The 21,557-nt window shown below is 44.6% G+C and overlaps 1 protein-coding gene across 5 annotated transcripts in view; it reads right to left on the bottom strand.

Moving 5' to 3' along the window:
- LOC122541612 (uncharacterized) overlaps positions 1-8,520 on the bottom strand; it is a 44,996-nt gene extending 36,476 nt beyond the window's left edge. For 2 of the 5 annotated variants that reach the window (XM_043678497.2, XM_043678499.2), the window contains exons 1-3: positions 8,041-8,520; positions 2,998-3,939; positions 2,740-2,845 (exon numbers count right to left, since the gene is read on the bottom strand). In XM_043678497.2, coding sequence (XP_043534432.2) covers positions 2,740-2,845; positions 2,998-3,899 — 1,008 coding nt within the window. In that variant the 5' untranslated portion in view covers positions 3,900-3,939; positions 8,041-8,520. Of the gene's footprint in view, positions 1-764; positions 2,491-2,739; positions 3,940-8,040 lie in introns of those variants that run through there. The other 3 variants (XM_043678498.2, XR_015753126.1, XM_043678502.2) reach the window with 3 other exon arrangements.
- Positions 8,521-21,557: the final 13,037 nt, after the last annotated feature.

Here is a 21,557-nt window from a genome sequence, read left to right on the forward strand (position 1 = left end):
ACAACACCCATACTATAGAAGGGTGATCAGAATTGTACAGTGTTCTACAAATGGACTCACCAATGTCCTGTATATAACATTGCAGCTTAAAAATGTGTTGCTGGAAAAGCGCAGCAGGTCAGGCAGCATCAAAGGAGAAGGAGAATCGACGTTTCGGGCATAAGCCCTTCTTCAGGAATGAGGAAGGTGTGCCAAGCAGGCTAAGATAAAAGGTAGGGAGGAGGGGAGGAGGGACTTGGGGGAGGGGCAGCTCCTATCCAAAATGGAAAAGTTGATGAAAACTCAAGAACAATCCACACTCAAGTGTGGATGAGCAGAGGGATCTTGGTGTCCATGTACACAGATCTCTGAAAGTTGCCACCCAGGTAAATAGTGCGGTGAGGAAGGCATATGGCGTACTGGCTTTTATTGGTAGAGGAATTGAGTTCCGGAGTCCTGAGGTCATGATGCAGTTGTATAAGACTCTGGTGCGGCCGCATCTGGAATATTGTGTGCAGCTTTGGTCGCCATACTATAGGAAGGATGTGGAGGCACTGGAACGGGTGCAGAGGAGGTTTACCAGGATGTTGCCTGGTATGGAAGGAAGATCGTATGAGGAAAGACTGAGACACTTGGGGCTGTTTTCATTAGAGAAAAGAAGGTTTAGGGGTGACTTGATTGAGGTGTACAAGATGATTAGGGGGTTAGATAGGGTTGACAGTGTGAACCTTTTCCCGCGTATGGAGTCGGGTATTACAAGGGGGCATAGCTTTAAATTAAGGGGGGGTAGATATAGGACTGAAGTTAGGGGTAGGTTCTTCACTCAGCGAGTCGTAAGTTCATGGAATGCCCTGCCAGTAGCAGTGGTGGACTCTCCCTCTTTATGGGCATTTAAGCGGGCATTGGATAGGTATATGGAGGATAGTGGGTTAGTATAGGTTAGGTGGGCTTGGATCGGCGCAACATCGAGGGCCAAAGGGCCTGTACTGCGCTGTATTCTTCTATGTTCTAATACAAACTAAGGGCTGAGGCATGTATGTTCACATGGTGAGCCAAGGGGAATAGAGGGAACTACAGAGATGTTCTCAATTGCTGCAACAATAGAAGCACCAGCTGCTCTGGCAGTGATGAATGAAGAGGTAGGGTGGGTGCTGTTTGCTCTGAACTTTTAACATGACCAGGCAGGTTAAACACGGAAAGATGTTTCCTACGACTGCAGAGTCCAGGACCAGGGCTCAAGGTCTAAAGATAAGGATCGGCCATTTATGACTGAGATGAGGAGACCTTTCTTCACTCAGAAAATGGTGAGGCTGTGGGATTCTCTGTCAGAGAAAGCTGCGGAGGCCAAAACATTGAATGTTTTCAAGAAAGGGTTAGATATAGTTCTTTGGGCTAAAGGGATCAAATGGTATTGGAAAAAAGTGGGAAGAGTACTGAGCTGGATGATCAGCCCTGATCATTTGAACAGAGAGGCAGGCCCAAAGGGTTGAATAGCCTATTCCCGTTCTGTTTTACTTTTTCTAAAAAAGAACTGGAGTCATTTTCACCTGCCTGAATACTCATTAAACAACTTTAACATTTTAACATTGATTTTCTAACAGAAACAATTTTTTGGTCCATTGCTAAAATCAATCAAACCACTCTTCCACATAACAGGGTGAAGGTAGTGAGCTTTGTCAAGTGAAACCACAAGATTAGAAAACTGTAACAACATCAACAAAGGTGTGGTGTGCACCATTTAGTGAATTAGCAGCTGAATGAGTCAAGGTCGATGGCTAGAGAGTTTCAGAGTGCAGAGGGTATTTCAGGGAGAAACCTAGTGTAATACTTAGTTGGTGGAAGGGTTGGCGTTCGTTGTACAGACCAAGAATTTCAAACGCAAATGTAAGAGTTGGCGAACAGTCAAAGCAATGATTAAACACAACAGCACCACGAATTGAGCAAAAGTGTAAGTGAACACGCTCAGTCGATTAGACAGAGAACATCAGTCCTCAACCATGACATTCACATCCTTGACAGCATCAGCGTGGCAAAGCTCTCATTTGCAAGCAACAGTACATTCGGGGAAGGTGTAAGCAGAAGCTGTCATATATTTTGAGGAGTAAAGCCTGGGACGGGGCAGGACAGCAGGAAGGATGTGAAAGCATTGACAAATTGGGAATATCCAAATGGGCAGTGACAGAAATGGGAGGTGGGGAATGCGAGACGAACTCGCATCTTGAGTGACAGACAAACACATGCATGAACCAATTGGGAAATATTTAGTGAACAGATGTCAGTTACAGGTTGTTATCTAAGTGCTAGGATTGCGGGAAGAGATAGAGGAACACAAACATTAGGAATTCTAACAGTTTAAATGCTTCCTCAGAAAGAATACTGACTGAACAGTTGTTGGACACTCAGCATTCACATGGATGTGAGTCAGTAGAACCAGCTTGCATGTTCCTCTGTGAATCAGAATTGCAACTTTATAGTTGAGGTGCTGTGGAGTGGAGGCTTCAACTTTTTTTTCTAAAAATAAGGAATTTGGATGAATGCCTGAGACAGAACAGGAGGCAGGGCTATCGTGACGTGATCAGGCTCATGCCAATCACACTCTCTCTCTCACACACACACACACACACACACACACAGACCCTTCATCGAGGTGCGGCATCAAAGGATATTTTGATCAATTGTCCCATTGCTCACTTGAAGAGTGGTCAATGCCCCGTCCACCCAAGATCTTGAATGCTAGCTTCCCCCTCCAACAGTACTCACCTTGGCATCTGAACTTAACCATGAGAAGCAATGGGGCAGCAGGCTCAAGACTCTGAGATAAGGAAGCAACTGACCCTGTGATTTTACCACCACAGTTTTGTAATGGCTGTGGAAACAAGGGAGACCAGAGTCAAAACACCGAAGCATCAAAGCAGCTCGCTGTGTCGGCAGAAAATGCACAGACTGCAAGCTGGAATTTAATCTAGCACGTTCGATTCTGTGATGTCGGTGTGCTTCGTTTGATGTTGCAGCAGGTACCTGAAACTTTTAAATCTCTTCTTGCAGACACTGCATTTGAAAGCCTTCTCCCCTGTGTGGATCTGCTGATGCTGTGTCAGGTTACTGGAAGTATAAAACCTCTTGTCGCACAGCGAGCATTCAAATGGTTTCTCGCCAGTGTGGATTTTCACATGCTTGTTCAAGTTGCTTGATGTGTGAAACCTCTTGCCGCACACTGAGCACTCAAACCTCTTCTCTGCTGTATGGGTGCGCTGGTGCTCAATGAGGTAGCCCGACCGGTAAAAGCGTTTCTGGCACACCACGCACTCGAACGGCTTCTCGCCGGTGTGAATCTTCTGATGCTGAGTCAGGAGGCTGGAGGTGTAGAATCGCTTTGCGCACACACTGCACTCGAAGGGCCTCTCCGCAGCGTGGGCCTGCCTGTGCTGGATGAGGTTGCTCGACGTGTGGAAACGCTTGCCACAAACAGCGCAGCCAAACGGCTTCTCCCCCGTGTGAATACGCCGGTGTTTGCTCAGGTCACAGGAGCGGGAAAAGCGCTTGCTGCAGATCGCACATTCATGCGGCTTCTCACCAGTGTGGACTTTGCGGTGCTGTACGAGGTTGCTGGACGTGTGGAAGCGCTTTGTGCACACCGAGCACTCAAAGGGTTTCTCGCCCGTGTGAAATCGCTGGTGCTTGGTGACCTCGCTGGACGTATAGAAGCGCATCCGGCACATGGCACACTCGAAGGGCTTGTCTCCGGTGTGAACACGGAGGTGTGTGTCCAGCAGGCTGGGCCAACGGAAACCCTTCCCGCACAGTTTGCAGCGCAGATCCTCCAGTCCCCCACCTCCAGGTGCCAATGGTTTGCATCTAATCTGCCGCTGAGATCCCTGTCCGTTGTTCTTGAGTGTTCGGCTTTCAGCTTGAAGTTCCATGTCGATCCTTCAATCCAAACTGCACGCGTACACACAGTGTCTAATCAGAGAAGGAAAAAAGAAGTGATCAAACTCCTGGCTGTTTGTGGACATCAGGGTAAAGGTTAGTCAGTGAACAAGAGCTACAGAAATCACAGGAAACACTGCAACAGGCCCAGTAATCACCCAGGTCATAAACATCTTTCTATTAAACTGTCTGCTTACTGTTTTACAGAGCAGACTCCTCTTGGTGCAGGTCCCATGAATCAATACCTCTACATAGCTCATGAATCACCATCTCTGTTACGATACTGAGAATTGGCATCTTTGTAAAGATCTTGTAAATCACTGTCACTGTACAGTATAGATTCTGTGAGCCTCCAGCATGCTGGTTCAGTGGTTAGCACTGCAGCCTCAGGGACCGAGATCCGATTCCAGCCTTGTGTAATTCTCTGTGTGAAGTTTGCCCATTGGGTACTGCAGATGCTGGAGATCACAGTCAAGATCAGAGTGGTGCTGGAAAAACACAGCAGGTCAGGCAGCATCCGAGAAGCAGGAAAATCGATGTTTTGGGCAAAAGCCCTTCATCGGGAATCACCAGAATGCTGCCTGGATTAGAGGATATGAACTATAATGAAAAGCTGGACAAACTCAGACTGTTTTCTCTGGGGTGGCAGATGCTGAGGGGAGAAGCCTACAAAATTGAGATGGGGTGGACAGAAAGAATATTTTGCCCAAAGTTGAAATGTCTAAAACTAAGAGGAATTTAAGGGAAAAGGGAAAGTTCAAAGGAGGTGTGGGGGAAAGTGTTTTTTAAAATAGTGGCAGGAATGTGGGACGTACTGCCAGGGATGGTACTGGAGGAAAATATGATTGGGGTGTTTAAGAAACCTTTAAATAAGCACAAAAATAAGCAAGGAATGGAGGGGTATGGACCAAGGCTAGGCAGAAGGAATTAGTTTAGTTTGGTGTCATGATTGGCACAACATCCTGGGCCGAAAGGCTCATTCCTGTGCATAGAGTTGTATGTTCTAACTGGGCCAAGAAATGGCAAATGGGCTTTAATACAGATAAATGCACGGTGTTGCATGTTGGTAATGCAAATCAGGGTAGGACTCACAGAGTCAATAGGCGGACCCTTAGGTACTATTGTAGACCAGAGATATTGGGGTACAGGATCAAAGCTCCTTGAAAATGGAGTCACAGGCAGACAGGGTAATGAAGACAGCTTTTGGCATTATCAGCCAGAGCAATGAACATAGGAGATAGGACATCTTGTTTGTAGCTGTACAAGACATTGGCAAGGCTACATTAGAAGAAGGGCTCATGCCCGAAACGTCAATTCTCCTGCTCCTTGAATGCTGCCTGACCTGCTGCGCTTTTCCAGCAACACATTTTCAGCTCTGATCTCCAGCATCTGCAGTCCTCACTTTCGCCTCGAAGGCTACATTAGAGTACTGCATGCGGTTCTGGTCACACTATGGTAAAAAGGATATTACTAAACTAGAAAGAGTGCAAAACAGATTTACTGGGACACTACCTGAACTGGAAGGATAGGCTGGGACGTTTCTCCCTGCAGCACAGGAGACTGAGGGCTGACCTTACAGAAGTCTGAAATCATGCGAGGTGTAGATAATGTAGATAGTTAACAGCTTTTCCCCCCATGGTAAGGGAGTCTAAAACAAGACAGCAAAGGTCTAAGGTGAGAGCGGAGAGATACAAACTGGTCCAGAGGGTAGTGAATGTCTGGAACAGGCTGCCAGAGGTAGTGGTGGAGGCAAGTATATGTTTATCATTTACAAAATTGGACAGGTACATGGGTGGGATAGGTATAGAAAGATAGAGACCAAACTCAGGTAAGTGGGACTAATTTAATTGTGAAAACTGTCTGCATGGACAAGTTGGGCTGCAGGGCCTGTTTCCATGCTGTATAGGTACCATAGCTCTGTGCAGGCAAGGTTGTGTGTCTCAAACTTGATTGAGGTTTTTTTTGAGGAAGTGACCAAGATAATTGTTGGATATTGTCTATATGGATTTGCTACAGTCCATGAAAAGTGAAGTTACATGGAATCGACTAGTGATCGCATAAGATGGATACAGAGCAGGTTCAATCCGAGAGGACAGTAGTGGTGGAAAGGTGTTTTTCTGTCTCTACATTTGTGACCAGCGGTGTTCTGCACAGATTGGTGATGGGACCCTTGTTTGTAATATATATGATTGAAGGGGAATGCAGGTGACCTGATTAACAAATTTGTGGATGACACAAAGATTGGGGGACCTACAGACAGCAAGAACAATTGCCTGGGGAATCAGCAAGATATAGAAACGCTGGAGACGTGGACTTGGAGAAATGGTGGATGAACTTTAATCTGGAAAAATGTGAGTGATACATTTTGGAAGATCTAATGCAGGAGCAAAGTATACAGTAAAATCAAAGAACCCTTACTAGCGTCAACATAGAGGGATCGAGGTGTACAGGTCCATATTCGCAGGGGTCGTTCCCTCCGAGATACCAATGTGGTACCACGTACACCACAAACTTTCTTTTCAGCACTAAACTTTGACATGACACTTTATCTCAGTACAGTACAAACAGTAATGTGGGGAGTTCTGATTACCCTGCTATAGGAAGAAATTATTAAATTGTCCAAAAAAATTACAAGGGTGTTGCTGAGACTGGAAGGTTGACTTATAAAGATAGGTTAGATAGGTTGAGAATTTTTTCACGGAGCGAATGAAGTTCGCTTGTGCTGTACGGTGGCTCAGTAGTTAACACTGCTGTCTCACAACGCCAGGGACCCGGGTTCAAACCCAGCCTCAGGCAACTGTCTGTGTGGAGTTTGCACATTCTCCCCATGTCTGTGTGGGTGTTTCCCAGGTGCTCCATTTCTTCCCACAATTCAAAGACGTGCAGGTCAGGTGAATTGACCATGCTAAATTGCCACAGTGTTAGGTGCTTTCGTCAAAGGGAAGTGGGTCTGGTCAGGTTACTCTTCAGAGGGTCAGTGTGGACTTGTTGGGTCAAATAGCCTGTTTCCACACTGTAGGGAATCTAATCTAAGTTGATACAGATTTATAAAGTAATAAGTCATTGAAAAGGTGAGTAGCAAAACTAACGGAAATATTTTTAAGATGAGAGGAGAAAGATTTGAAAGGAACTTGAGGGGCAACTTTTTCACATGTGGAACCAACTGCCACAGAAAGTGATAGCTGCAGGTACAGTTAGAATATATAAAAGACATTTGGACAGGTACATGAATAGGTATGGTTTAAGAGAGATCTGGGATGAAAGCAGGTAAGTGGGTCGTTTAGTTTGGGAAACTTGGTTGGCATGGACGAGTTGGACCGAAGGGTCTGTTTCCAAACTGTCTCTAAATATCTCCAATAAATTGGAGAATCTTGATTTCCCTTTCCTTTAATAAAGCCTTAACAAATCTGACAAATCACCTTGAATTTATCAAAATGCCCTATGAAAGATGTTGTGAAAGTTGAAAGGATTCAGAAAAGATTTACAAGGATGTTGTCAGAGTTGGAGGATTTGAGCTGTAGGGAGAAGTTGAATAGGCTGGGGCTGCTTTCCCTGGAGAAACGGAGAAACCCAGGGGTGACCTTGTAGAGGTTATAAAATCATGGGGCGCATGGATAGGATAAATAGACAAAGCATTTTTCTCTGAGGTGGGGGAGTCCAGAACGAGAGGGCACAGGTTTAGGGTGAGAGGGGAAAGATATAAAAGAGACCTAAGAGGCAACATTTTCACGCAGAGGGTGGTACGTGTATGGAATGAGCTGCCAGAGGAAGTGGTGGAGGCTGGTACAACTGCAACATTTAAGAGGCAGTTGGATGGGTATATGAATAGGAAGGGTTTGGAGGGATATGGGCCGGGTGCTGACAGGTGGGACTAGATTGGGTTGGGATATCTGGCCGGCATGGACAATTTGGACCGAAGGGTCCGTTTCCATGCTGTACATCTCTATGACTTCTCTAATACGTCTGTAATGTTTTCACCGTGGCGGCTGTTAAACTAACTGGCCTGGTAGTTCAGTGCTTTCTGTCTCCTTCCCTTTTTGAATAAGGGAGTTATATTTGCGATCATCCAATCTAATGGGAGTGTACCCCGAATCGAGGGCGTGGCGGAAATTAAAACCAACACATCTCACTTACTTGTCACTCTGGGAAGGAGTCCATCAAGGTTTGGCATCGTGCAGGTCAAACAGTCCATTCAGCATCACTGGTAAGTGCGATCCTCCACAGTTCATGTCTCCCATTTTTATTTCCTGCTCAGGCGTTATTCTATCCTGCACAGTGAAGACGGATGCAAAATTCCTGTTCAATTCACCTGCCACCTCTTAAATTTGCCTTATCAATTCTCCAGACTCACTCTCTATCGGACTAACACATTTTGCCAACTTTTCTGGGGTTTTTTTTCAGACATACTGAGAGGGACTGTTATTGTCTGCCTTAATATTTCTGCATAGTTTTCTCGCTGACCCTAATTTTCTCTCCGAGTCATGATTCCCTGTATCTCCCAGAGGCTCTTGATCCCAGGGACCGCCCTTATCCCCACAGGGCTCCGCTCCTCCGGACTCACTGGGGAACGCGCGCCCTAGTAACGACCAGCAAGATGGCGCCAGCCGGCCCGGGGGAGCGGCCTGACCGTTAATGGGCGGAGCCTGGTCAGGGGCGTGACCTCAGGTGGAGGGGCGCGGTCACTCTCCCATAAGTGGGCGGAATAGAGGGAGGCGGTGGGCGGGTCTTGGTGTTTCGTGGGCAGGTCGTGTCAAGGGGCGGGACCTCTGTCGTCATGTTGTGAGCAAAAGGGGGCGGGGCATGCTCGTGGGGGGCGTGGGGCGTTGCAAGGGGGCGGGGATGAAGGTGGAGCCTGGTGGTCAGGGGGCGGGATTAGCATTTGGAACAAAAAACCGAAATTGCTGGAAAAGCTCAGTAGTAAGTGACGCTGCCACACCTGCTGAGCTTTTCCAGCAATTTCAATTTCTGTTTCTGAGTTCCAGCGTCCGCAGTTGTTTCCGGTTTTATTCTGCGATTGGAGGACGTGTGGTGAGATTTCGGGGGCGGGGTCATTGGCCTCGGGGCTAACTCTTCCTCTCTCCGAGCGCCGCCGCAGTCTTGTGGCGCGGCGTTATGACGTCACCAAATTCTGACCCCGCCCTCCCCCTCTCAGTAAGACCCTTTACCACTGGCTTTCTCTGACCTCTAACCCCCTTCAGCTGGGGCACCCAGACGCAAGCGGGTCTCTAATTGGTTCCGACACTGACTGGTGTGGGCACTGTCAAAGCTGCGGTTGTGTTTCGGCCAATTGTCTTAGCATTGTCAGTGCGTGTACCTTGGACAGGGGGGGAGAGAGAGAGAGACACACACACACACAAACACACAGCCAGGAGGGGCGAACAGAGAAAGTAGCAGGTACGGATTTGGGGGTAAGGAAGAGAAAGATTGGGGCAGGGAAGGATAAGGGGAAGGGAGTGGGTCACACTGCGGGAAGAAAAAAAGAGACGGGGAGAAACAGAGAGGCGGTGGGGTGAGAGCGATCGCGGACAGAGAGGGAGAAAGTGAGATATACACGGTAGGGCAGTGGGGGTGGCGAGAGAGAGAGAGACCAGGTAGAGAGGCGAAGAATAGAGAGAGAGAGAGCGACGGGGTCTGGGGACACCTCAGATGGGGGCTGTCTTGGGAACTTTAATCTGGTTGCACGAAGAGGAGGAGGAGGAGCTGCTGCAGCAGCAGGAGCTGGAGCGGAGACACCGGGAACAGCAGCAGCGACAATGCAAGCTGTCTGCACAGAGACGGGTGGCAGGTGACAGCCGGCGCTCTCAGGCCAAGGAAAGGACACGGCGGAGGCTGTACCCAGCCAACCGGGTGTACCGGCCCCGGGTCACGTTCCTGGAGCTGTCCGAAGAGGACTGCCTGAGGCGGCTGCGCTTCTCAAAGCAGGCGGTCAGCGATCTGTGCAGCCTCCTGCAGCAGGACCTGATGCCGGCCGGGCCTGGAGGTCATGCCCTGCCAGTAGCTGTGAAAGTGACCACTGCCCTGAACTTCTTCGCCTCTGGCTCCTTCCAGGGGGCTGCTGGTGACATCTCCCACATCAGCCAGTCGGCAGTACACAAATGCATCAAACAGGTCACCAATGCTCTGTTTGCCAGGGCCAATGACTACATCTGCTTTCCAATGGATGAAAGCAGTCAGGATGATAGGGCGTCAGGATTTTCTGCCCTTGCAGGCTTCCCCCGGGTACAAGGGATCATAGATTGCACTCACATTGCCATCAAGGCCCCGGACAATCAGCCAGCTGCCTTCAACAGGAGGGGCTACTACTCTATAAACGTGCAGATCGTTGCGGACCATTGCCACCGAATTATGCAGGTCTGCGCCCGGTTTCCTGGCAGCTGCCGCGATGCATTCATCCTACACCAGTCCACCATCCCCCCTCTCTTCAGCAGGTGCCAGAATGTGAAAGGCTGGCTGCTCGGTGACAGAGACTATCCTCTCTATACGTGGTTGATGACCCCACTCCCTTGCCCTAGCACACCCGCTGAGCTGCGGTATAACAAGAGTCATGCAAACACCAGGAGGGTCATCAGACGCACCATGGGACTCCTGAAGCAGCGCTTCCGCTGCCTGGACAGGTCTGGCGGTCCTCTGCAGTACAGCCCTCAGAGGGTCTCCCGCATTGTGGTCGTCTGCTGCATCCTGCACAATTTTGCTGTGCAGAGGGGGCTGCAGCTAGAGGAGGAAGTCCCTGAAAACATTTCCTCATCCGATGAGGAAGACCTGGATGATAGAGAGGAAGAAATGGATGAAGAAGAGACAAGCCAGCAGCTCACAGCCCACGACGTGAGGAATCAGTTTATCACCCAATGCTTCGGTTGATCCACTTGGTTCCCTCCTCACCCAAATTAATTGTTTGCAGAACCTCCCAGTTCCCATCCATTCATTTCCCAAGCTTGGAGCCCATGTTCAGATGTGCGCTGTGCAGACATTGCATCCTCAGTGTCTACTCTGAAGTTGGGCTGCAGAGACATTTGATAATACAAATCAGTGACTTATTTAATGGTGAATGCAATAAAAGCCTCTATGTTATTTCTCACCCATTTTGTTGCTGGGGCTGAGATTAGTCACTTGCAATAATCTGCAATATCATCGCTGAAGCTCCAGTCCACAGGACTCAGCAGTCACGTACAGTTACTGAGGAGTGCACTGAGTTCTAAGATTATTCTGCAACTGCTGTCCAAACTTTCATCTGAGCAGTCACTTTCAATATTGCTATGTCAGGGCATCATACCAGTTCCTTGCAGGATGTGGAGCTGTCCATGCTGTCATGGCATTTACTCCCTGCCAAGTTGTCTCCTTGACTACCTTTCCATTGTTAGTCCCTGCCCAACTTGTGTGAATTACTGCTTACAATCCATTATCCATTCAGAATAAAATGTTGGTTTGAAGCCAAATTCAGCTGACGTTCAATAAAGGCATGGCTGATCTGATTGTAACCTCAATTCTGAATTTCCACCTATCCCACTAACCTTTTACTGGCTTTGCTTAAACAGAATCTCTTAATTTCAGCCTTGAATATTCCGTATCTCTGTTCCTAATGAGGCAGAGTTTTCCAAGGAATCTCAAATTATTTGTCCTTAACTGTCTTAAATGGGTGACTTGTTATTTTTAAACAGTGACTGTCTTATTTTAGATTCTCCCCTGAGCAGAAACATTTTCTTTGCGCTCACCCTGTCAAGACCCCTCATGAACTTGTATGTTTCAAAGAAATTAGTCTATATCATTTGAAACTCCAGCAGATGCATTGCCTAACCTGTCCTATGTTTTCCTGCTGGACAACATGAGTATCTTGGGTATCAGTCTCGTAAATCTTCTCTGAATTGCTTCCAGGATATTTATGTTCTTCCTTAATAAGATGATCAGTAATGTGTAGAGTACAATATTTAAGTGAAACATAACCTTAATTTTGTGTGAATTTTCTCCACACAATAACATTCTATTAGTTTGTTTTTAAATTACTTGCCATACCAGCATGCTAACCTCATACAATTAATGTGCTAGGACACCCAGATCCCAGAATTCTGCAATCTCTCACTGTTATGATGCTGTTTCTTTTTAATCTGCCTGCAAAAATGTGCAATTTCACACTTTCTCATGTTAGACTCCATTTGTGAAATCTTTGCCTGTTATGTTGCCTTATCTATATGCTTAGTAGCCTCCATATGTTCTCTTCACAGCATACATTTCCGCTTACCTTTGTATTTGTCAACAAATTTAGCAACTGCACATTTTGGTTTGATCATCCAATTCAGGTATATAAATTATTAGAAGTCGAGGTCCCAGCACTGATCCCTTTGGTACACTCATTGTTACATCTTGCAAACCTGAAAAAAATATCCATTTATTCCTATCCTATTTTCTATAAAGCTGCTAATCTTTCATCCATGCCAAAATCTGCCTTGAGTGATTATTTTCTGCTATAATCTTTGTGGCACCTTATCAAAGGCCTTCTGTAAAACTAACTATAGTCCATCACTCTTTTATCCACAGCACATGTTACTGCTTCAATCTGTAATAAGTTGGGTGAACATAATCTCCCTGTCTCAAACCATGTTAATTCTGTCTGATTGACTTGATTTTATTTCAAGTGTCTTGATGCTGCATCTTTAGTAATAACTCCTTCGTATCCTTGTGATAGCTGTCATGGTGACTGGCCTTATTTTCCATCTCACTCTTTGAATAACTGAGTCATATTCATAGAGTCCTACAGCACGGAGACAGGTCCTTTGGCCCAAATTGGCCCATGCCAACAAAAGTGTCCATTCAGGCTAACTCCATTTCCTTGCACTTGGCCATATCCTTCTAATTCTGGATTAGTGGTGCTGGAAGAGCACAGCAGTTCAGGCAGCATCCAAGCAGCTTCGAAATCTGCCTGAACTGCTGTGCTCTTCCAGCACCACTAATCCAGAATCTGGTTTCCAGCATCTGCAGTCATTGCTTTTACCTCATATCCTTCTAATCCTTTCTTATCCACGTATTTGTCTAAATGCCTTTTAAATGTTGCTAATGTAACCACCTCAACCACTTCCACTGGTAGCTTATTCCATATACATACTAAACTCTGTGCAAAAACAGTTGTCCTTCTTGTCCCCTTGATTATTCTTTTCCCTCTAACCTTAATCTGATGCCCTCTAGTCCTCGACTCCTCATCCCTGGGGAAAAAAGACTGGATGCATTCACTCTATCCATGCCTGTCCTGATTTTATACATCTCTCTAGTCCCCCTTCAGTCTCCTATGCACTAAAGCAAAAAAGTCCTAGCTTGTCCAACCTCAGCATTTTGGGAAAGTTAAAACCAATGCATCAACTCTCTCACTAATCACTCAAACCTTCAGATAACACCATCAGATCCAGGGACCCGTCAGCCCAGAGCTTGGCAATTTACCCAATGCCCTTTTCTTTCGCTGTACATTTCTTAAGTTCCTCCACCCTTCCATTTCCTGATTTGCAGGTAGTTCTGGCATGTTACCTGTATCCTCTGCAGTTGGAAACAACATTTGAGTATCTAATCTGTCAACTCCTTTTGAAAGTTTCCTATTTTAATCAGGCTTACTCTCATTCTTCTCAACAATCCTATATATTTTTGTGTCTTTTGCAAATTTGATGATATTAAATTCATTTCCATCATTCAAGTCATCAATATATATGGTAAATAATTTGTGATGCCACAGTGATTCCTGTAGTATTCCACTACTTGGGGGTTTCCACCCTGAAAATGCTCTCTCATGCCTACTGTCTGTCTTACATTAATAAGCTATTCAAGTTAACTACTGTTTCCAGCATTGTGATCTCTGAGTAAGCAACCCTAATGTGAGTTAACTTACCAAAAATATTTTTGGAAATCTAAATATATTACTGATACTGGTTACCCCCTCAAATAATTATAGTAAATTTGCCAGTCATGATTTCCCTTTCATTAATCAATACTGATTCTATTTATTATAATACATTTGTAAATGTTCTGCTGTTGCATTCTCAATAATAAGGCTCTATCTTTTTCCAGTCAGATGTTAGGCTAGCTGGTCTGTAGATGCCTGTTTTCTGTCTTCCTCCCTTTTTAAAATATGTGCAACATTAACAGTTATCCCGTCATCTGGAGCTTTTCCAAAATCTAAGAATTTTGAAAGATGACTACCAGTGCATCTAGCTATTTGATAACCAGATTTGTCCCAGAGTTATGTGCAAACGAGTATAGAAATAGGTTAAAGCAGCTGAATGTGTGGCTGGAAAGATGGTGCAGGAGGGAGGGATTTAGATTCCTGGGACACTGGATCTGTAGAAAATGGCACCTCTTCAAACTATCACGGAACAGAGTTGGACTGAATTACTGATAGTTCAATGCCTGCATGGTGAAAGTAAAAAAAAACCTAATTGGCAGGCATATGGGGAGACGGTAAAGTAGAATATCAGGGCTTGTAAAATACTTAGGGATGCAGCTGGCACTTCATTGGGAATAGTAAATTGATAGATGAAATCACAGTAAGGGAGGAAACATGAATGTCCAAAACAAACTAATGTGCATGACTGTAAATACATGAGTATAGTAAATAACATTGGGATGTTACAGACATGGATTACAAAGTGAAATTATGATGTAGCAGTGACAAAGATCCGGCGCAAAGAAGGACAGGATTGTGTGTTAAATATTCTTGTCTGTAAATTGTTCAGGAAAGATGGAAAAGGAGGAGGGGTAGCAGTATTGGTTCAGGAGGCAATTGCAATGCTTCAGAAGCAGAATATCTTGGAGAGTTCAAGGTCAAAACTGATTCAGATTAAGCTACAGAATAAGAAGAGTGCAAATATATTCTATCAGCAACAATTAGTGGAAAGGATGTAGAGGAATAAATCTGAGGGGAAGGTAGAGAAATGTCAACTTTTTGGAGTAGTTATAGTGTGTGGTTACATTACCTAAATACAGACAGTAATACCGCTTTTGTAAGGTATAGCGAAGGTTAAAAATTCCCAGATTGTGTTTGAGAGTTTCAACCTGCAGTTTGTATCTTGTCCAACAAGGGAGGAGTTGGTGGACTTGGTCCTTAGAAATGAAGTTTCCCAGCTGGATCAAATTTCAGTAGGGGTAGCATTTTATAACACAATGCATCGTTGGATGATAAGATTCAGAGTAGTGTTGAAGAATGGCATGCGACATTTCAAGAGTAAGTAAGATTAATCAGCAGAGAGATGATTTTAATAAGGCAAGAACAGAGCCGAGCAGGATGAATTGGAACAAGAGATTGGCTGGAAAACCAATAGCTTAAAAATGTGTTGCTGGAAAAGCGCAGCAGGTCAGGCAGCATCAAAGGATGTCCTTTGATGCTGCCTGACCCGCTGCGCTTTTCCAGCACCACATTCCAGCAACACATTTTCCAGCATCTGCAGTCCTCACTTTCTCCTGGAAAGCCAATAGTTCAATAATAAGAAACCTTCAAAGAGGAGATTTGTTAGGATACAGTCGAGGTGTATTCCATCTAATAGAAAAGGTAGGATAAAAATAATCTAAAGTTCACTGGAGGACAAAGCAGGAAGAAATTAATGCTAGAAGGAAAATGTGTCTTTATGTAAAGCAAGAAATACAATTTACAATCAACAGGCATATTGAAGGTGTGGCATGTAGGTGAGAAAGCAAATGGGGGGAAAAAAGCAGTTCTGAGTGGCACAATGGCTCAATGGTTAGCACTGCTTTCTCACAGCGCCAGGGAGTCAGGTTTGATTCCACTCTTCAGTGACTGTCTGTCTGTGTCGAGTTTGTACATTTCATCTGAGTGCTCTGCTTTCCTCCAGCATTCAAAAAGACGTTCAGATTAGGTGGATTGGCGTTGCTAAATTACCCATAGTGTCCAGGGATATGTAGGTTAGGTGGATTAGCCATAGGAAATAAAGGGATAGGGTAGAGGGTGGCTCAGGGTGGAATTGTCTTCAGATGGTCAGTGTGGATTTGATGGGCCGAATGGCCAGCTTTGATACTGTAGTGATTCTACGATTCTAATATAAAGGGAAATCCAAAGTCTTCTGTATGCATATAAACAAGAAGAGGTTGACTATAGGAGAAGTAAAATGATCTGAAGAGAAACCAGAGTACAAAGGAAGTAGGGCTGAACATAGAGCAAAAGAGATTTATGTAAAAAGTCAGGGACATCGTTGAGATGTTCAATAAATACTTGCCATATTTTTTTTAATGAAGGAAGTGGATACTGCCCAGGTTATAGTGACAGAGAAAGTGACTCTGTCACTGGGAGGATTCAAAATTGATAAGGAAGAGGTCTTGGATAGATGTTTGGCACTTTGCGATGACAGGACAGGTGGAGAGTGCAGTTAATAAAGCATAAAGTGTTCTCGGGGCATAGATTATAAGAGCAAGGAGGTGATACTAAACTTGACTGATTCATTACGAGACTTCAGCTGGAGTATTGTGTACACCTCTGGGCACCACATTTTATGAAAGATGTGAATGTAGAGGAGCAAATAAGGGGTCCAGCAATCACTTCTCTAGCTTCCCACTGAGTTCTTGGATACGCTTGATCAGGTCCTGAGGATTTATCCACTTTTATGTGTTTCATGATATCCAGCACCTCTTCCTCTGTAACATGGACATTTTTTCAAAATGTCACCATCTATTTGCCTACATTCTATATCTTCTATGTCCTTCTCCATAGTAAACGTTGATGCACACATCGGCTGCCTTGCTGGCCTTTTCTATCCAGAGTTACATTTTTGTCCTCAATACATTTATAAAATCCATCTGGATTCTCCTTAACCCTATTTGCTAAAGCTATCGCATGTTCCCCTTTCCCCTCCTGATTTTCCTCTTATATTTAGTCCTACTGCCTTTATACTCTTCTGAGGATTCACTCAATCTCTGCTGTCCATTCCTGACATCTGATTCCTTCTTTTTCTTAACCAAAACCTCAATTTCTCTAGTCATCCAGCATTCCCTGCACCTACCAGCCTTGCCTTTCACCCAACAGGAGTATACTGTTTCTGGACTCTCATTATCTCATTTTTGAAGGCTTCCCATTTTCCAGCCGTCCCTTTACCTGTGAACATCTGCCCCCAATCAGGTTTTGAAGGTTCTTACCTAATACCATCAAAACTAGCCTGCCTCCAATTTAGAAGTTACACACTTAGATCTCGTCTATCCTTTTCGATCACTGTTTTAAAATAAATAGAATAATGGTCACTGGCCCGAAAGTGGCAGCATGGTGGCTCAGTGATTAGCACTGCTGCCTCACAGCCCCAGGGACACGGATCTGATTCCAGCCTCAGGTGGCAGTTTGTGTGGAGTTTGCACATTCTCCCCGTGGTTCTCTGCATAAGTTTCCTCCTACATTCCATTGGTCATGGAAAATTGCCTTAGTGTTCAGGGAATTGTAGATTAGATGCATTAGTCAGGGGTAAGTGTAGAGTAATAGCGTAGGGGGATGGGTTTGGGTGGGTTATTCTTCGGAGGGTCAGTATGGACGTGTTGGGCCGAAAACCTGTTTTCACACTTTTGGGGTTCCATAAGTGTCCCCCGGCTGACACCTCAGTCACTTGCCCTGCCTTATTTCCAAGAATATGTCAAGTTTTGCACCTTCTCCAGTCAGTACATCAACAAAAAGAATCAGAAAATTTTCTTGTATTCACATGATAAATTCCTCTCCATCTAAACCCTTAACATTATGGCAGTCCCATTCTATACTTGGAAAGTTAAAATTCCCTACCATAGCCACCCTATTATTCTTACACATAACTTTAAATTCCTTACAAATTTGTTTTTCAATTTCCTGCTGACGATTAGGGGATCTATAATACAATCCCAATAAGATGATCATTCCTTACTTATTTCTCAGTTCCACCCAATTAACTTCCTTGGATGTGTTCCCAGGAATATCCTCCCTAAGTACAGCAATCATGCTATCCTTTATCAAAAACGGTGCTCCTCCTCCTCCTCCTCCTTTCCTCCCCCCCCCCCCCCCCCTTCTATTCTTCCTATCGCATTTGTATCCTAGAACATAAAGTTGCCAGTCCTGTCCATCTCTGAGCCACGACTCTGGAATTACTATATTATCCCACTCCATTGTTCCTAACTATGACCTTCCCTGTTAGGCCTCTTGCTTTGAAATAAATTGTTTAATTTATCTGCCTTACCTTGTTCTCTGCTTTGCTCCTGCCTGTCCTAACTGTTTGACTCGCTCATTTTCCCAATTGTACCAGTCTCAGATTGATCTTTTTCACCAGTATCACCCTGCAGCCCTCCCCCCACCTTACTAGTGAAAATCCTCCTGAGCAGCTTGAGCAAGTCTCCCTGCCAGTATGTTAGCCCCGTTCAAATTCAGGTGCAATCCATCCTTCTTATCAGGTCACTTCTACACCAGAAGAGATTCCAATGATCCAGGAATCATTCCAATAATCACCTCTGCACCAGCTACTCAGCCACACATTCATCTGCTCTATCCGTCTATTCCTACCCTTACTACTTCATAGCACTGGGAGTAACCCAGATATTACTGATTTGGGGGTGTCATGTTGGACCTTCGAGGGCCTTCCTTTTTAAATTCCTGCCTAGATTTCTATATTTTCTCTTCAGAACCTCATCCTTTTCCCTTCCTATGTCATTAGTTCCAATGTATAGAATAACCTCCTGCCAGTCCCTGTCCCCTTTGAGAACATTCTTCACCCTCTCTGAGATATCCTTCATTGTGGCACTAGGAAGGCAACGCAACATTCTGGTTTTCACCACAGAGACATCTGTCTATGCCAACGACCAGACCATCCCCTATCACAGTCAATCGCTTGGAACCCGACATCCCGATTATTTTTGAGCTATCTCAATACCAGAAACTGGGTGTTCATGCTACATTCCCTTCAGATACGAGGGGCCATAAAACTAAAGGTTGGCTAATTTGGTGCCACTATTTAAGAAAGGTGAGAAGGCAAAGTCAGGGAACTATAGACCAGTGAGCCTGACATTGGTGGTGGGCAAATTGTTGGAGGGAATCCTGAGGGATTTACTTGTATTTGGAAAGGCAAGGACCGATTAGGGATCGTCAGCATGGCTTTGTGCATGGGAAACCATGTCTCATGAGCTTGATTGAGGTTTTCAAAGAAGTAGTGAAGAAGATTGATGAGGACATGGTGGAGAACGTGACCTTTTTGGATTTGAGTAAGGCGTTCAACAAGGTTCCTCGTGGTAGACTGGTAAGCAAGGTTAGATCTCATGAAGTACAGGGAAAACTATCCATTTGCATACAGAACTGGCTCGAAGGTAGAAGGGCTGCTGTTCAGACTGAAGGCCTGTGACCAGTTGTGTTCCACAAGGATTGGTGCTGGGTCCACTGCTTTTCCTCATTTGTATGAATGATTTGTATGTGAACATAGGAGGTTTAATTAGTAAGTTTGCAGATGACACCATAATTGGTGGTGTTGTGGACAGGGCAGATGGATTGCTCAGAATAGAACAAGATCTGGATGACGTGCCAAGGGCTGAGAGGTGGCAAATGGACATTAATTTAGGGAAATATGAGGTACTTCATTTTCGAAAAGCAAATCAGAGTAGGACATATACACTTAATGGTAAGGTCCTGGGGAATATTGCTGCACAAAGTGACCTTGGAATGCATGTTCATAGTTCCTTGAAATTGGAGTCGCAGGTAGATAGGATAGCGAAGAAGGCATTTGGGACACTTTCCTTTATTGGTCTGAACATTGTCTATGAGTTGGGAGGCCAAGTTGCTTTTGTGGGGCCACTTTTGGAATGTTGCATGCAATTATGGTCTCCTTCAAATTGTTAGGTTGTCGTGAAACTTAAAAGTTTCAGAATAGATTTACAAGGATGTTGCCACAGTTGGTGGATTTGTGCTGAATAGGCTGGGGCTGTTTTCCCTATAGCATTGGAGGCTGAGCAGTAACCTTATGGATGATAAAATCATGATGGCATGGGTAGAATAAATAGACATGGTTTTTTCCCTGGGGTGGCAGAGTCCAGAACTAGTGGACATAGGGTGAGAGGGAAATAATTTGAAGAGGAACTAAGGGGCAACTTTTTCACACAGCAGGTGGTACATGTTTGAAATAGGCTGTCAGTGGTGGAGTCTGGTACAGTTGTATTATTTAAAAGTCTTATGAATAGGAAAGGGTAGAGGGATAAGGGGCAAGTGCTGGCAAATGGGAATAGATTAGTTTAAGATATCTTGTCAGCAAGGATAATTTGGACCAAAGGGTCTGTTTCTATGCTGTACATCTCTACAACTCTATGACTAAATGGCTCGCAGAGTGGTTCCATGTATGAGAAACGTCAATTATGAAGATGGATTGAAAAAGTTGGGCCTGCTGTCCTTGAAGAGAAGAAGGCTGAGAGGAGATTTCACTGAGGTTTTCAAAATCATGAGCAGGGTGGGCAGAATAGATAGGGAGAAGCTGTTTTTGTTGTAATAAGACAGAGTTTAGCTTTTTGATGAAAAATACTTTCTCATGCAGTGTGTACTTTGGATCTGGAGTACACAGTCTGGAAATTTGATGAAGGCAGATTCAGTTTACACATTGAATAGGATGTTCGATAATTATTTGGTTAGAAATTGACAAAAGGCAGGAGATTGGCACAAGATAATATAACTGATGCATGCGTGATGAGCTGAATGGCCTCCTGCATCTTCACCACACCGCGATCTGAAGCAAAAGGAAATACTTCTGTTTCGCATTAAAATACTTAAATCCTCAAATGGTCTGATTTCCCTTGTCAATATTCCAAGCTCAGGGCAAAGGTAACAAATACATAAGAACACTATCACCACCGGCAGTTTCCCAACTAAGCCACTCACCATCTTGACTTGGAAGTATATCATTCTGTCTTTGTGTCGTTTGGTCAAAATTCTGGAATTTCTTCCCAAAGGGCATTATGGCTCTACCAAAAGCATATGGACCACACCAGTTTAAGAAGGTAGCTCACCACCACTTTCTCAAGTTCACTCTGATTAGGTGATAAACGCTGGCCCAGCCAGTGATACCGACTTCTAAGAATGAATTTTAAAGGAAAATCATGATGCCCAGAACATATCTGTCTATTTTGTGCATTTTTTGGGAAATGTGTTCTCTTTGTGCTGATGCTAAAGAAAATTTCTTTCTAAATTCTGCCTTTCCTAAAGATTCCTCAGGCATTCCCATCATCGCAACTGGGTTCACATTTAACCTCCAGCAATTGGCTATGATGTTTCCAGACTTATTATGGTGGACGCCCGTTCACTTCCTGATATCACTTTGTGCTTCCAAACAAGCTCCTGTTTTAGTTGACTGTCTATACTATCAAAATAGTATCTTTTCCAACCCTTCTTGCTCGAACCTGTTTCATAACCGGTATGTTCTCTAATTTTTTTATCTCTTTGGGTTGTTATGATGATGTGTGTACGCTTTTAAGAAAGTGAAGGATTTGGCAAGTACACTGAGTGCAGGAGAATTTACAAAGTAATGTTTTATGAAGAACAAACAGCATTCGCTGAGTTGCTATGAGACAAAAACACAAATTCGAGTTCAGCCAATCAGTTTAAATTATACCCAAGAAAATATCAAACTCAATCCAATTTGAATTGAGTATATTGACAATCTTAAAAGCCAATGACACAATCCCATGGTCTGCAGTAG

Source organism: Chiloscyllium plagiosum, unplaced genomic scaffold (genome assembly GCF_037043375.1).
Source record: "Chiloscyllium plagiosum isolate Xiang-an unplaced genomic scaffold, Cpla_swu_hap1 HiC_scaffold_35, whole genome shotgun sequence".
Lineage (NCBI taxonomy): Eukaryota > Metazoa > Chordata > Chondrichthyes > Orectolobiformes > Hemiscylliidae > Chiloscyllium > Chiloscyllium plagiosum.